This window comes from Scyliorhinus canicula, chromosome 6 (genome assembly GCF_902713615.1).
Source record: "Scyliorhinus canicula chromosome 6, sScyCan1.1, whole genome shotgun sequence".
Taxonomy (NCBI): Eukaryota; Metazoa; Chordata; class Chondrichthyes; order Carcharhiniformes; family Scyliorhinidae; genus Scyliorhinus; species Scyliorhinus canicula.
This window is the reverse complement of record NC_052151.1, coordinates 112743965-112760262: the sequence shown is the minus strand read 5'-3', so window position 1 is coordinate 112760262 and position 16298 is coordinate 112743965. Positions and strand designations below refer to the sequence as shown.

General features: G+C 49.0%; 1 protein-coding gene across 4 annotated transcripts in view; it reads left to right on the top strand.

The window, feature by feature from the left end:
• The first annotated feature begins 9290 nt into the window (after positions 1-9290).
• Positions 9291-16298, top strand: part of LOC119967401 (24-hydroxycholesterol 7-alpha-hydroxylase) — a 63792-nt gene continuing 56784 nt past the window's right edge. For all 4 annotated transcript variants that reach the window (XM_038799913.1, XM_038799914.1, XM_038799911.1 and 1 more), the window contains exon 1: positions 9291-9559. In XM_038799913.1, coding sequence (XP_038655841.1) covers positions 9356-9559 — 204 coding nt within the window. In that variant the 5' untranslated portion in view covers positions 9291-9355. The remainder of the gene's footprint in view (positions 9560-16298) is intronic.

Genomic DNA, 16298 nt, shown 5'->3' with positions numbered 1-16298 from the left:
AGTATTCCACTTTGTCTATCCCTGGAAGCACCGTTTTCCCCACCACAAAGAAGTCAATTCTGGTGAACACGTTGTGTACTGGGGAGAAGAAGGAGAATTCTTCTCCCCTGGGTGGGCAAACCTCCAGGGGTCCAGTGCTCCCATCTGCTCCATAAAGTGACCGAGTTCCCTTGCCATGCTTGAGGTTTTCCCCATTTTGGGGTTTGATCTGTCCGTCTTTGGATCCTGTACACAGTTGAAGTCCCCCCCATGATTAGTCGATGCGTTGCTATGTCCGGGATTTCTGCCATGGTCTTTTTGATGAAGCTCATGTCGTCCCAGTTGGACGCGTACACGTTGACTAGGACTACCGGCGCCCGCTGACCATGACATACCGCCCCCCTGGGTCTGTAACCGTCTTTGTCGCCCTAAACATTGTCCTCTTGCCGATCAGGATCGCCACCCCCCTGGCCCTTGTCCCATAGCAGGAATGGTAGGTTTGTCCCACCCAGCCCTTTCTTACCCGCAGTTGGTCCTGCTCCCTCAGATGTGTCTCTTGGAGGAAGACTATGTTGGCCCTCATGTTTCTGAGGTGGGTGAGGACTCTAGATCTCTTCACTAGGCCGTTAAGTCCCCTTACGTTCCAGGTGATTATCCTGGTGGGGGGCTTCTGCCCCCTCATTCCTGTGGGATTAACCATATTTGTCTGGTGGACGAGCCCCTGCCCTCTGGGGTTTCCCTTTGTTAGGGGGCCGTCCAGGATGGCTGCTATCACTGCTCTCCCCATGCGGTCGGGTCTCTGCGCTCCGGGGCTTCCCCTTGTCCTGGGGGCACCCGCCATGGCCGTCCACTGTGTGTCCGCCATGCGGGTAGTCCCCTGCACTCTGGGGGGCCCCTTTGCCCACAGACCATACTGGGTGGGTGCTTGCAGCGGTTCCTTGTTCCGAGCCCTTGGTTGTGGCACTTTGTAGCCCTGTTCCTTTTCTGGCCTCTTTTGTCCCTTTGTCCCTACATTTCCCCTCCCTGGTCTCTCGCTCCCTGTGTGCGCCCCCCCCCCCCCCCCCCCCCCCCCCCCCCCCCCCCCCCCCCCGGTCTCTCCCTCTACCCTCCTCCCCTGTATACCCCTCCTTTGCCCCTCTATCCCCTATTCCTGTCCCCGTTTGCTCTCCCGACGTTGATAGGTGATCCCCCCTCCCCTGCCTGGCGCCTTCCTCCCTGTTGGGGGTGCGCTGCGGCCCTGCTTTGTTGCGTGCCCCCGTCGCTAGCTTTCCTGCTAGTACGGTGGCTCCCCTCTCGGAGGTTGTTGTCTCGCTTCTCCTCTACCTGGCCTCTACAGTTTTCTGCCCGCTCTTCCCCCATCCTACCCGTTGGCGGGTCGTTGCTCCTTGCCAGGGGCCCCTCGTCCCTACCCACTCTGGTGTTTTTCCAGCCCGTGCTCCTCGACGAACCTATTCGCCTCAGCAGGGGCTGTAAAGAAATATTCCTTGTTTTGGTATGTGACCCAGAGTTTCGCTGGGTACAGCATACCAAAACGCACTTTGCTCCTGTAGAGAGCTGCTTTCGCTCTGTTGAACTCTGCCCGTTTCTTAGGTATGTCTGCTCCAAGATCTTCATAGATTCGGATGGTGTGCCCTCCCCATTTGCAGGCTCTATTTTCCTTGGCCCAGTGCAGGATTGTCTCCCTATCCCGGTACCGGTGCAGTTTGGCTATGACTGCTCTCGGTTGTTCCCCTGCCTTGGGCTTCGGGCGCAGCGACCGATGTGCTCTGTCCATTTCCGGTGGGGTGGGGAAAATGTTCCTCCCCACTAAGTTGCCCAGCATTGCAGCCACGTATGCTGTGGGGTTTCTACCCTCAGTCCCCTCTGGCAGGCCCACTATCCTAACATTTTGCCTTCTCGAGCTGTTTTCCTGGTCTTCTACCCTGCCCTTCAGGCTCCCCTGTGTTGCGCCCAGTCTCGCCACTTCCCTCTCCAGGGCCATGACCCGGTCGCTCATGTCGGTCGCTGCTTTCTCCAGCTCTTTAATGGTTGCCTCATGGGCTTCCAGTTTCTCCCCTTGGGCTTCCAGTTTCTCCCCTTGGGCTTCCAGTTTCTTCCCTTGGGCATCCACTTTCTCCTCCAATCTGGTCAGAGCCTGCTGCACCCCTGACATGGCCCTGGCCACTGCTGCCTGTACTGCGGCCTCTGCGTCCGCTTTCCCCTCTGCCTTGATTGCCTGCAGCTGCTCCCTCACCACCTCGGTAAAGGCTTCCTTCCAATTCCAACCCCCCTCTAGCCCCAGGGGAGAGGGCACCTGTCTGTTCAGCTCTTTTTGATGCGGCGATACATCCGTCTCGCCGCTTTGTGTGCTAATTCGCTCGCCTGAGCTGGCTTGCCCTTTGTCCCGTCTGCTTCTGGTGCCCCCTCTCCCTTGGCTCCCTTCTGGGGTTTTTTTCTCCCCCTTCCCTTTCATCTTTTCTTCTCCCCTTGTTTTTATTTCCCCCTCTTTTCCGCACCCTATTCTTATTTTATTAATTATTTTCTCCCCCCCCCCCCCCGTTTTTATGTAACTCCTCTCAGGTGGGCTTACTTTTGATGGGAGTGGGTGTAAAAAGAGAGAAAATAATATATATACCCCTCCCCCTCTCTCTTTAACAGTTTACTTTTGGGTTTTTTTTTAAATAAAAGTCCTCTTCATTCCTCCCCCCCCCCCCCCCCCCCCCCCCCCCCCCTTCCTTTCTCCTCACTCACCCAGGAGAGAGAGAGAGAGAGAGAGGATTTTGCCCAGTCCCTTTGTCCTTGCCTCGTGGGGGGTCGCTGCAGGTTGGGGGGGGGGGGGGGGGTCGATCCCCGCTGCTCGGTCCCCGCGTCCTCCCGGTGGGGGTGGTTAGGTTGATGGTCGCTGCCGCCGGCTGGGCCCCCCGTCGGTCCTGGCCGCTCCGCTCCTGGCCTGCATTGGGGGGGTGTGGGCCTGCCGCTTCGCTCCGCTCCGGGCCTGCGTTGAAGGGGGGGGCCTGCTGCTCCGCTCCGCTCCGGGACCGCGTTGGGGGGGGTGGATCCGCTCCCGCCGAACCGCTCCCGCCGCCGCCGCCAATCCGCTCCTGCCGCCGCCGAACCGCTCCCGCCGCTGATCCGTTCCCGCTGCCGCCGAACCGCTCCTGCCGCCGCCGAGGATCCCCCGCCGACAGGTTTGTTTGGGGAGGGGGGTGCGTCCCTTTCCTTCCCTTCCCTGCTCTCTGCCGCTACGGGAGCCCATTTCCGTGCGACCGCTCCGCTTGCCGACCGGAAGTCTTCCCGTCTGCAAACTTGAACACATTGCCCTTGGTCCCTAACTCCAAATCATCTATGTAAATTGTGAACAATTGTGGGCCCAACACGGATCCCTGAGGGACACCACTAGCTACTGATTGCCAACCAGAGAAACACCCATTAATCCCCACTCTTTGCTTTCTATTAATTAACCAATCCTCTATCCATGCTACTACTTTACCCTTAACGCCATGCATCTTTATCTTATGCACCAACCTTTTGTGTGGCACCTTGTCAAAGGTTTTCTGGAAATCCAGATATACCACATCCATTGGCTCCCCATTATCTACCGCACTGGTAATGTCCTCAAAAGATTCCACTAAATTAGTTAGGCATGACCTGCCCTTTATGAACCCATGCTGCGTCTGCCCAATGGGACAATTTCCATCCAGATGCCTCGCTATTTCTTTCTTGATGATAGATTCCAGCATCTTCCCTACTACCGAAGTTAAGCTCACTGGCCTATAATTACCCGCTTTCTGCCTACCTCCTTTTTTAAACAGTGGTATCACGTTTGCTAATTTCCAATCCGCCAGGACCACCCCAGAGTCTAGTGAATTTTGGTAAATTATCACTAGTGCATTTGAAATTTCCCTAGCCATCTCTTTTAGCACTCTGGGATGTATTCCATCAGGGCCAGGAGACCTATCTACCTTTAGCCCCATTGGCTTGCCCATCACTACCTCCTCAGTGATAACAATCATCTCAAGGTCCTCACCTGTCATAGCCTCATTTCTATCAGTCACTGGCATGTTATTTGTGTCTTCCACTGTGAAGACCGACCCAAAAAACCCGTTCAGTTCCTCAGCCATTTCCTCATCTCCCATTATTAAATCTCCTTTCTCATCCTCTAAAGCAGTGCTTCTCAAAGTGTGGTACGCGTACCGGTGCCTGTACGTGAGCCATCGTCTGCCGGTACTTGGAGTGTTTCCAGAAAAGAAAGAGACAGTAATCCTGGATTGGCTTGTTTCGCTCACCGGTCCCTGGCACATTGAAAAAAAACAACTGCTGGTCCCCAACATCAGATAGTTTGAGATGCACTGCTCTAAAGGACCAATATTTACCTTTGCCACTCTTTTTTGTTTTATATATTTGTAGAAACTTTTACTATCTGTTTTTATATTCTGAGAAAGTTTACTCTCATAATCTGTCTTATTCTTCTTTATAGCTTTTTTAGTAACTTTCTGTTGCCCCCTAAAGATTTCCCAATCCTCTAGTCTCCCACTAATCTTTGACACTTTGTATGCTTTTTTCTTCAATTTGATACTCTCCCTTATTTCCTTAGATATCCACGGTCAATTTTCCCTCTTTCTACCGTCCTTTCTTTTTGTTGGTATAAACCTTTGCTGAGCACTGTGAAAAATCGCTTGGAAGGTTCTCCACTATTCCTCAACTGTTTTACCATAAAGTCTTTGCTCCTATCCTACCTCAGCTAGTTCTTCTCTCACCCCATTGTACACTCCTTTGTTTAAGCACAAAACACTAGTGTTTGATTTTACATTCTTACCCTCCATCTGTATTTTAAATTCCACCATGTTGTGATCACTCCTTCCGAGAGGATCCCTAACTATGAGATCATGAATCAATCCTGTCTCATTACACAGGACAAGATCTAGGATCGCTTGTTCCCTCATAGGTTCCATTACATACTGTTCTAGGAAACTATCGCGGATACATTCTATAAACTCCTCCTCAAGGCTGCCTTGACAGACCTGGTTAAACCAATTGACATGTAGATTAAAATCCCCCATGATAACTTTTGTACCATTTCTACATGCATCAGTTATTTCTTTGTTTATTGCCTGCCCCACCATAATGTTACTATTTGGTGGCCTATAGACTACTCCTATCAGTGACTTTTTCGCCTTACTATTCCTGATTTCCACCCAAATGGATTCAACCTTATCCTCCATTGTATCGATGTCATCCCTTACTATTGCCTGGATGTCATCCTTAAATAACAGAGCTACACCACCTCCCTTACCATCCACTCTGTCTTTCTGAATAGTTTGATACCCTCGGATAATTAACTTCCAGTCGTGACCATCCTTTAACCATGTTTCAGTAATGGCCACTAAATCATAGCCATTCACGATGATTTGTGCCATCAACTCATTTACCTTATTCTGAATACTACGAGTATTCAGGTAAAGTCCACTTACATTGGCTTTTATACCTCTGTTTTGAATCTTAACACCTCGATCAGTAACCTCTCCTAAGTTATATTTCCTCTTAACTTTTCTTCTAATTTTCCTTGTCATTGAATCCATATCTTCATGTAACACCTGCCGCGTCACTTACCATTTATGTTTTTATTTCCCATTTTATTCCTTTTAGTATTACTGGGCCTATTCACTGAGTCATTGTACCTTGTACTGTCGGCCTTTTTGATTTTTGGAGTATTGCGTGCAGTTCTGGTCACCGCATTATCGGAAGGATGTGGAAGCATTGGAAAGGGTACAGAGGAGATTTACAAGGATGTTGCCTGGTATGGAGGGAAGATCTTACGATGAAAGGCTGAAGGACTTGAGGCTGTTTTCGTTTGAGAGAAGAAGGTTAAGAGGTGACTTAATTGAGGCATACAAGATGATCAGAGGATAAGATAGGGTGGACAGTGAGAGCCTTTTTCCTCAGATGGTGATGTCCAGCACGAGGGGACATAGCTTTAAATTGAGGGGAGATAGATATAGGACAGATGTCAGGGGTAGATTCTTTACTCAGAGAATAGTAAGGGTGTGGAATGCCCTGCCTGCAACAGTAGTGGACTCGCCAACACTAAACGCATTCAAATGGTCATTGGATAGGCATATGGACGATAAGGGAATAGTGTAGATGGGCTTTAGAGGGGTTTCACAGGTCGGCGCAACATTGAGGGCCGAAGGGCCTGTACTGCGCTGTAATGTTCTATGTTCAAGCCCCAGGAATTTGAATCCCTCCCTCTTTCACCTCGCTCATCCTAGCCACTGTCATGTGTGCCTGGTGGACTACCTTAAATTGTATCAGGCTAAGCCTGGCGCACGATGAGGTATTAACCCTGCTTAGGTCATCCGCCCATAGCCCCGCCTCTATCTCTCCTCCTAGCTCGTCCTCCCACTTGCCCTTACGCTCCTCCACCGGAGTTTCCTCCGTCTCCGAAAGCTCCTGGTAAATGTCTGATACCTTCCCCTCTCCCACCCAGGTACTGGAAACTACTCTATGCTGTATCCATCCGTGGCGGCAACAGCGGAAAGGCCGGCACCTGTTTTCTCAGGAAGTTGCGCACCTGCAAATACCTAAAACCATTCCCTGCTGGCAATTTAAATTTATCGTCCAAAGCTTTCAAGCTCAGAAAGCTCCCACCTATAAATCCCATCACTTGACGTTGAAGATTTTATTTGTTAAAAAATAAATTACAAAATAAATTGATCTCCCACTATCATAATTTACTACTTTTAAACTGTAATCCAGTGTTCCATGATGACCCAATCAGCATTTAGGACAGGAAGTAATTTGTATTGTGCAATGTTTTGTTTACAGTTTATTTTGCAAAGTACAATCATACAGGAAATATAAAAGGTAATGCTATTCTGTTATATTATATTTGGTAATTTGTCAAACCAACTTTACTCTTAATTTAATATTTTATCTTAAAACCTACATTCAATTTTCTTGGCTTCAGTTGCAAGACATTCTAACAGCGACAGAATTCATCATATTCATTCAGATGAGTTTCTGAAATGAAAGTAACAATGATAAATATCCAAGATGTGTATGTAATTAAATAGGAAGCAGAGATTGACACAGGAGTATTGTGACAATGTCAATAATTATGTGCATTTTAGCAGCACATTAAAAACAGATGAGATTTTCTAAAACTAATGAGATGTAGGTCATGTTAAATGTTCTGTATGTTTGAAAAGTGTTGACAGCCGGTGTGGAGAGGGGAAGGAGGACTTCCTCATGAACCTGCTCCTGGGCCTGGTTAAACTTGTCATAATCAGGTCCAGGCAGTGGGTGACCGAGGTGGTTGTCCAACCCAACTGTTTGCCCGTCTTTTGCGGTTTAATTTGCAGCGGGGTGTCCTTGGGGAGGGAGCACAGGCACTATCGAGGCCTTCCATGCTCCTTGGGCACGGTAGGGTCTTGGGTCTTTATCAAACTGTTTAATCATAGTTTATTTTGATGTTTTAAATTTAATTTACTCTTTGTTTTTGTTTCAGGCAGTATTACTTTAAGGGGCTTCCCTTTTTATTTTGTCCCTCAGTTTGTTTAATTTAGTTTAATTGGTTCAGTCAAAATAATTGACAAGTACTCATCTCAGTTCTGGAACCATTTTATGTTTAAGGCATGGTACGTCATTTGGGTAAAAAGGGTTTCCCTCAAATCCCCTCTAAATCTCCTGCCTCTTACCTTAAATCTATGGATCCTGGTTATTGGCCCCTCTACTAAGGGTGAAAGTTCCTTCTTATCCACCCTATCCAGGTCCCTCATAATTTTGTACACCTCGATCACATAAACTACAAACAGCAAGGGAACCAGCACCAATCTCTGTGGTACACCACTGGGCAGGCTTCCAGTCACAAAAACAACTTTGACTATCATCCTTTGCCAAATTGCTCTGGAGCACATGGACTCTTACATAGAACATACAGTGCAGAAGGAGGCCATTCGGCCCATCAAGTCTTCACCAATCCACCTAAGCCCTCACTTCCTCCCTATCTCCATAACCCAATAACCCCTCCTAACTTTTTTGGACACTAAGGGCAGTTTAGCATGGCCAATCCACCTAACCTGCACATCTTTGGACTGCGGGAGGAAACCGGAGCACTCGGAGGAAACCCATGCAGACTCGGGGAGAACGTGCAGACTCTGCACAGACAGTGTCCCAGCGGGGAATCGCACCTGGGACCCTGGTGCTGTGAAGCCACAGTGCTAGCCACTTGTGCTACCGTGCTGCCTACTTGTCCAGTCTCCGAAGGTGGGGCCTTGTCAGAAGCCTAACTGAAATCTATGTAGACTACATCAACTGTATCGCCCTCATCTGCACAACTGGTCACCTCCTCACAAAATTGTATCAAATTTGGTAGAAACAATCTCCCCCAATGCAAGTCATGCTAACAATCCTGGCCTCTCCCAATGGATGATGTGGAGATGCCGGCGTTGGACTGGGGTGAGCACAGTAAGAAGTCTTACAACACCAGGTTAAAGTCCAACAGGTTTGTTTCAAACACGAGCTTTCAAACGGAGCCGTGCTCCGAAAGCTCGTGTTTGAAACAAACCTGTTGGACTTTAACCTGGTGTTGTAAGACTTCTTACTGTGCTCTCCCAATGGAGGCTAATTATGTCCCCAGAATCTTTTCCAATATTTTCCCTATCACTGGCCTGTAATTAACTGGTTTATCCCTACTTCTCCTCTTGAATAATGGTATCACACTAGCTGTCCTTCAGTCCTCTGGCATCTCCTTGCTGCTGAATACCCAGATGTTGCCACACTTGCCAATAAATTGGGGATTTGACAAAGTGGCCACCTGTTCGGCATTTGGTTTTCCCGATAGAGGCTCCACTGGGAGTAGGAAATACATTATACCGTTTAGAGGAAGTACAAATTACTGCACTGCCTTATGATGGAAGACTGTTTCCACAAAGGAACTTGTATTTGCTCAATGTGGAGTGCACACTTTCTGCCTGTAAAGACACGTTTGATTTAAATCCAGAGAGCTGAGATGCGGGCTAGTGCCAAGACTTAGGCAGTGCCAAAGTGTGCATAGGGCTGTTTCTGGCGAACAAACCAGAGAAGTCGAGGTTATTAAGATGATCATTTTAACCGTCTGTGACTCAACAATTACGAACACATCTGGAATATCTTTCAGAATTTTGCTTTAAAAAGGAGCGGGCTTTTTGGAGTTGGAGCGAGGTCAGAAATGATGCTGAGAATGGAAGTAGCTGAAGTTGAATCATTTCTCGTGAGAGAAAACTGGTTTTGCAAGATCCGATCGTTATTTCCCCTCCCCTTTCACAACCACTCCATCCCCCCGCCCCGCCAAATCAGCGGCTGTGGGCCGCTTGCCCCATGTTGGCCCGGAGCTGTTTTGCAGTTTGCTGGCGTGGCCATGGCTGCTGTGGGCTGTGTTGTGTTCCTGGTTCCCGTGCTCCTGGCCCTGGCCGCTGCAGCCCTGTTGTGCTGGGTGTTTAAGCCGAGGGAGCCAAGGAAGACAGCGGCTCCTCCTTGCATTAGCGGCTGGATTCCCTGGATCAGGGCTTCTATCCGCTTCGGGAAAGCACCACTTGAATTTATCAAGCAAGCCAGAGCAGAGGTAAAAATGCAAGCATTGCCATGAAAACAGAATCTGTCCATTAACCCGTGAGCAACAATTATATTCTTCACAATGCTATTGAGATAGGCTTGCTCGTCGAGTCTGAGGGGGCAAGGTTGCTTCTCGATATAAAGCAGAGTGAGCCGATCTGTCAAGTTTATCTCATTCGGGCAAATTGTAATATCATTTAAGGTGCATCACGGTCACAGAAAAACGCAGCGTCATGTTTGCAAATAGGTTTGTATTTTTCTGCCTTGGACGTCCCTCTGCCGGTTCAGCTGATAATTGCATTGCTTGGTGGGGAAGTGATTTATTGATCAGGAAATTCACAGCTGTTTTACTTTATGTACTGAATAAACTGCTCTCAGCGGGAGTGGCATTTTGCAAACTGTCATTGACCCCAGTTCTCTTGAGTGAGGTAAGAGTGGGGGTGAAACAAAAACAGAAAATGCTGGAAAATCTCAGCCGGTCTGACAACATCTGTGGAGAGAGGAGAGCTAACGTTTCGAGTCTGGGTGGCTCTTCATCAAAGCTAAAGAGAACTGGAAATAGATGAGATTTATACTGTTGTGGGGGAGGGGGTGGGGTGCAGCAATAAGAGCTGGATAGAGTGCCAGCCATTGGAGGAAACTGGGAAAAGATTGACAAAGGTGTCCTGGACAAAAAGACAAAGGGAATGCAAATGATGGTGGCCAAGGCACACTGCTTACCTTTGATCTGCCATCAACGCATTCTGATCTCTTAATGTGCCACTAAGAGCACCCTTCTTAGCCTTGACCACGACTTCCACCTCCCCGCCACAACATTATGAATCTCACCCAGCAGCTGGGATGGCTGAGTGGTTAAGGCGTTGGACTTGAAATCCAATGCGTCATGTTTGCGTCAAGGTTTCCCCATGCAGGTTCGAATCCTGCTTGCAGCGACTTTGATTCGAAATGTTTGCTCAACTCCCGGCACAAGCCGAGAATTGACTCAAGAATGAATCGGAATTCCGATTGTAAGTAAACGGTTCGAACGTTTATCGAGTTCAGTCAGGTATTTAAAATGGGTAGCACAGTGGTTAGCATTGTGGCTTCACAGCGCCAGGGTCCCAGGTTCGATTCCCCGCTGGGTCACTGTCTGTGCGGTGTTTGCACGTTCTCCCCGTGTCTGCATGGGTCCTTCTGCACTGTATATTCTATGGTCTATTTGAAATGTTAGCCCTCTTCTCTCTCCACATGCTGTCAGACCTGCCGAGATTTTCCAACATTTCCTGTTTTCCTTTTGTTTCAGATTCCAGCATCCACAGTAATTTGCTTTTATCTAAGTGTGTGGGTTGGGGGTGGGTTGAAAGAAGTCATGATTTTGGATCGCTTCAATTCTGCTGCAATTCTGCAAGAAACTTGACCTGTCCTCAAATGTTGTCAAAACAGAACTTATACCTGGTCAGCCAAATATTCCATCTCACATGAAGCATTGAAGGAGGGACTCTGGAATATATTGAGCACTTCCCATACCTTAGCAGCCACCTTCCTTAAGGTGATGAGAAGATCCAACCCAGAATCAGCTGGGCCAGTTCAGCCTTTCACAAACTATGGCAGCGAGTGTTTGAAAGCAAAGACTGTTGCAAGTCAACCAATGTCTTGGCGTTCAGAGCAGTTGTTGTCACTACACCCTTGTACTGCAGTGAGACCTGGTCTGCGTATCAGTGACACGCAAGAGCGCGAGAGAAATTCCTTCATTAATGCCTCCGTTGCACCCTCCGGATGAACAGACACTTGTGACCTTCTTGAAGCCACCTCCACAATTATACAGGAAAAGCACCTGCTAAATTAATGTTCATGAACTGTCCACTTGTGTCCACATGGCTGAAAATTGTCTTCCCCACCAGGTTCTGTTTTCTCAACCGTTATATGGCCAATATTCCAGGGGAGGACAAATACGATGCTTCAAAGTGTTTCCTGGATGTGTTTGGGACTTTTGCTTTCTTGTGATGCGAGTGTGCACTACAAGTTTGACTGAACTGCAGATACAAAGGGACTACGTCATTCAATAAGAAAATGTTACAAAGGTTCTTGATACCACTGGCAGATCTTGGTTGGGAAATCCATTGGTGATGGCAGATTCCAGCAACCAGTAATTTGCTTTTATCTAAGAGTTGGATCATTTTTCTGGTTGGCAAAATGTTACGGGTGTTGTGCCACAGGGATCAGTGCTCAATTTTATACAACTATATAAATAAATTGGATTAAGGGACCAAAGTTCTAAAACATACAATGCAGAAGGAGGCCATTCGGCCCATCGAGTGTGCACCAACCCACTTAAGCCCTCATTTCCACCCTATCCCGTAACCCAATAACCCCTCCTAACCTTTTTGACCACTAAGGGCAATTTATCATGGCCAATCCACCTAACCTGCACGTCTTTGGACTGTGGGAGGAAACTGGAGCACCCGGAGGAAATGCACACCGGTACGGCGAGAACGTGCAGACTCCACACAGATAGTGACCCAGCGGGGAATCAAACCTGGGACCCTGGTGATGTGAAGCACACAGTGCTAGCCGCTTGTGCTACCATGCTGCCTACTTGTCCAGTCTCCGAAGGTGGGGCCTTGTCAGAAGTACAGGTCTCCTTATGTAAAGAAGAAATGCATTAGAAGCAGTTCAGAGAACGTTAATTGGACTAATAGCTGGAATGGGCAGGTTTTCTTATGAGCAAAGGTTGACAGGCTAGGCTTATCCCCGCTGGAGTTTAGAAGAGTAAGCAATGACTTGATTGAATCATACTGAGGGGCCTTGACAGGGCGGATATGGAGAGCATGTTTCTCCTTGTGTGAGGATCTAGAGCTTAGAGTTACTATTTAAAAATAAGAGGTTGCCCATTTAAGGCAGTGATGAGGAGCAATGTTTTCTCTCAGAGGGATGTGATTCTTTGGAACTCTCTTCCTCAAAAGACAGTGGAAGCCGAGTCTTTCAATATTTCAAAAGCAAAGTTAGATAGATTCTTGATAAACAAGGGATTGTGAACTGAGGTTACAATCAGATCACCCTTGATCTTATTGAATGGTGGAGCTGTTCCTGTGCTGTACTTTTCTTTGTTCTTTAAGATTTTAGTTTAAATGGGCAGCATGGTCGGCGCAGGCTTGGAGGGCCGAAGAGCCTGTTCCTGTGCTGTACTATTCTTTGTTCTCTTTATTCTTTGGAACCGAGTTGTTTACTCCTGCTCCTAGTTCGTATGTTTTTAGTTTGTATGTGCCCAGAATTCTAACAGCACAGGCCCCTGGGTTTGGTACAGCATGGCCTCCCACATCACAAGCAGATATTCGAGAGTCAAAATTCGCTCAGTCTCAAACACTGTTCTGCCCAATGAAGCAGACACTGAGATAAACTTGCCATGTAGGTCAGCTTAGGAGCAGCAATGGGGTCTCACTGCAGTATGAAGACGAGGATCATGTTTTGAAATCCCCAGAATTCTAGTGTTTCAACTAGCCCTCCTACATGGGCAGTGTCAGCAGGGGCGAGAGAAGGAGGAGGTGCATTCCAATGTCAGCGGTGGTGAAGGAAGGGCGAGGTGCATTTCATATGTTTGTACCTCTGGGACTCAACCTCTAACGATCCCTCCAAGTAGCCATTTATTGACGCCCCTGCCCCCAATGGGCACCTGAAATTCACCCACACTGGTGAGTGAGCCATTTTTGTTCTGCTGCAGTTTGTTGGCCGAGGATTAATGAGCCCAGTGGCTTTGAAAAAAACTGAGTTCAGTTTTCAGGTATAGCTAAGAAACTATTGGAAAATATACATTTAATAATATTTAGTTCTTCATTATGGAAGAGGTACTGGAAAAGAGTAGTTGTAGTAATTGGTCAGTCGACCCCAATCTACACATCAGAAAATGAGCTCGGGATGATAATAGCAGTCGGGGCACTTCTGACCTCGTAAAAAGTAACTAAAAATGGCATGGGTTTAAAACAAAGTAATGAAAAATAAACTGTTGTTCCAGGGTTTATGCTCCAGGATTGTTGCTCCTGAGGCTTCGACCTTCTGCATATTTACACAATGTTTTCCCCTTCTAGAATGTTCAATATGTATGTGTAAGACCCTCATGTGGCTGAGTTCATTCTTCCAAAAGACTGGTAAACAGGACACATCTGTTTCCTCAGCAGTTTTCCATCTTAACAGCCTTTGCAACCATAAAGGTCAGGTGACCTTGCTCAGGGTCTGCAAATGTCTGCGGTTGTTTGGTTTCAATGGCCCTTCACCTTTTCGCTATAAAGTTTCTATCTTTTGCTTCAGACCTTTCTTGTGGTTTACCACAGGAGGCCTTGTGTCTAGACATCAATGGTTTTCATCATTGTGCACTTTTGTTTTCAGCTTGATTCTGAATTTTTTTACTTGACTAAATTTCTCATCACGTAATTTGATTCGGCTACAGTTTCTTTGAATAATACATTCCGGAACCCACAAAGAAACAGGCAATTTTAGAGGTGGTAGCGTGTGGTAAAGAATCCTCTAGGCAAGAATGACCATAAAATGATAGAGTTTTACATTCTGTTTGAAGGTGAGAAATTGGGGGCGAGATTCTCCGACCCCCCCTGCCGGGTCGGAGAATTAAAAGGGGGGGGGGGGGGGGCGTGAATCCCGCTCCGATGCTGGCTGCCAAATTCTCCAGCAGGGGCGGGGATCGTGCTGCTCCAGTCGGGGGGGCCGTTGGCAGTGGCCCCTCCGGCGATTCTCTGGTCCCCGATGGGCCGAGCAGCCGCCCGTCTTCGGCCAGTCCCGCTGGTGCGAATTAGACCTGGCTCGTACCGGTGGGACCTGGCTCTGAGGGTTGCCTGTGGAGTCCTCTGGGGGGGGGGGGGGGGGGGGGGGGGCCACGGTGGCCCACAGTGGCCTGGCCCACGATCGGGGCCCACCGATCTGCAGGCAGGTCTGTGCCGTGGGGGCACTTTTTCTCTCCGCGCCAGCTCCGCCATGGCCGGCGCTGAGAAGAAACCCTCTGCCCATGCACAGGAAACACGGCAGTGGTTCTAGGAACACTCTGGTGCTCCTATGCATGCGCCAACTCGCGATGGCCGGCGGAGGCATTTTGGTGCCAGTTGGCGTAGCGCCAACCACTCCAGCGCTGGCCTAGCCCCGAAAGTGCGGAGAATTCCACACCTTCCGTGCGGCCCAACGCCGGAGTGGTTTACGCCACTCGTTGGTGCCGGTACAGCCCACCGCACCAGATACCGGAGAATCCCGGCCTGGGATCTGAAATTAGTGTCTCTGACTCAACCTTGAATAAAGTCAATGAATCAGCCTCCATTGTTAAGTTTTCTGGGGTGGAAAAATTCAAAGATTACTGATCATCCGAGAGAAGAAATTTTTCCTGATCTCTATGTTACGACTACCTACAGGGACAGAGCTGTATAGCATCCACTTCCCCTCCTACACATCTGAGAATGAGCCACTCAGGTGACTAGGGAGGCAGAGTTCTCCAAAGAATATAAACCCCGACCTCGAAGCAATTCAGGGAAGGAGACCCTGTGAGGAGCGCAGAATGGAGAGGAGTGATTATTGTGATTAGTGTGGAATAAAATGAGTTGTACCCTGTCAGCCTGGCCTCTCGTGGAGTCTTTGCCTCCGTCTGCATCACCGGTGATGAGGATCAAGTGGAAGATGCCGTAAGAGGCAAGTGCTGCGACCTCGGACCGTTTTTCAACTACCTCGGGAGGCGCTCTCCAACCGGAAGGCATGGAATACATAGATAACCTTGAGCCTTTTGACACCGGCTTGAACGATTGGACTCGATGCCCCCTGCTAGTTTGGAGCTGCTCTGGCTGAATCGCTGCAGGACCGCTTTGTTTGCGGACGTTGGGACCAGGAGATGAAGCAGAAGCTGTTAATGAAGACCCCCTGATCATTGACAAGACCGTCAACATAGCGCTCGTCAAGAAAAGCGCCTACCGAACTCCAGGTCCTGAACATTGGGCATCGGCGACTTCACCGGCTGACAGCTACCAGAGGCAAGGTGATGGGGCCTTCCCAGGTCGGAGGTCATGGCAGGTCCTGCAACCGCCACCGCGACTCACCCTGAAGTGACCGTCGAGCTTCCCCAACTCGGCGTTCCCGAGTGGGGAACTAAGGCTAGGGACGAGAACCTGGACAATTTAATGAGACGCCATCCCCCGGCAACGAACAAGTTGCCATTTCCCCCCAAGAGGCCGCATGCATTTCTTGGAGGACTTGGACGCTGAGAAACCAACTCTACCGCTGCTCTGTGTGACTGGCGGGTGACCCAAAATTGCACCCCATTCCAGAACACCAGAAGGCCCCAACAGCGGCCCCGATTGACCCCTGGGTGTGGCCTGGGAAGCCTTGGTCCCATGTACACATCGACTTTGTTGGTCCATTTCAGGGGTACATTCCTGATAGTAGTGGACGTAAGGGCGGCCGCGTAGCACCTAGCCTCCAATGGGCTAGCCGAACGAACAGTGCAAACATTCAAGAAAGCCATGAGGAAGATGACCTCAGGGTCGTGGGAAATGCAGTTTGAAAGCTTTCTTTTCAGTTATCGTACAATGCCTCACGCACAACCGGCATCGCACCAGCAGAGTTACTCATGGAGTGCCAACTCCGGACGCGTCTCAGCCTCGTCCTCCCTGAAGTCGGGGCACAGTTCCGTCAGCGGCAGAGGATGATTGTCACCGCCACCCACAAGCTCGAACCTTCACAACAGGGTTACGCGGTTTACGTGAGGAACCTCGGGCCCGGAGCCACAT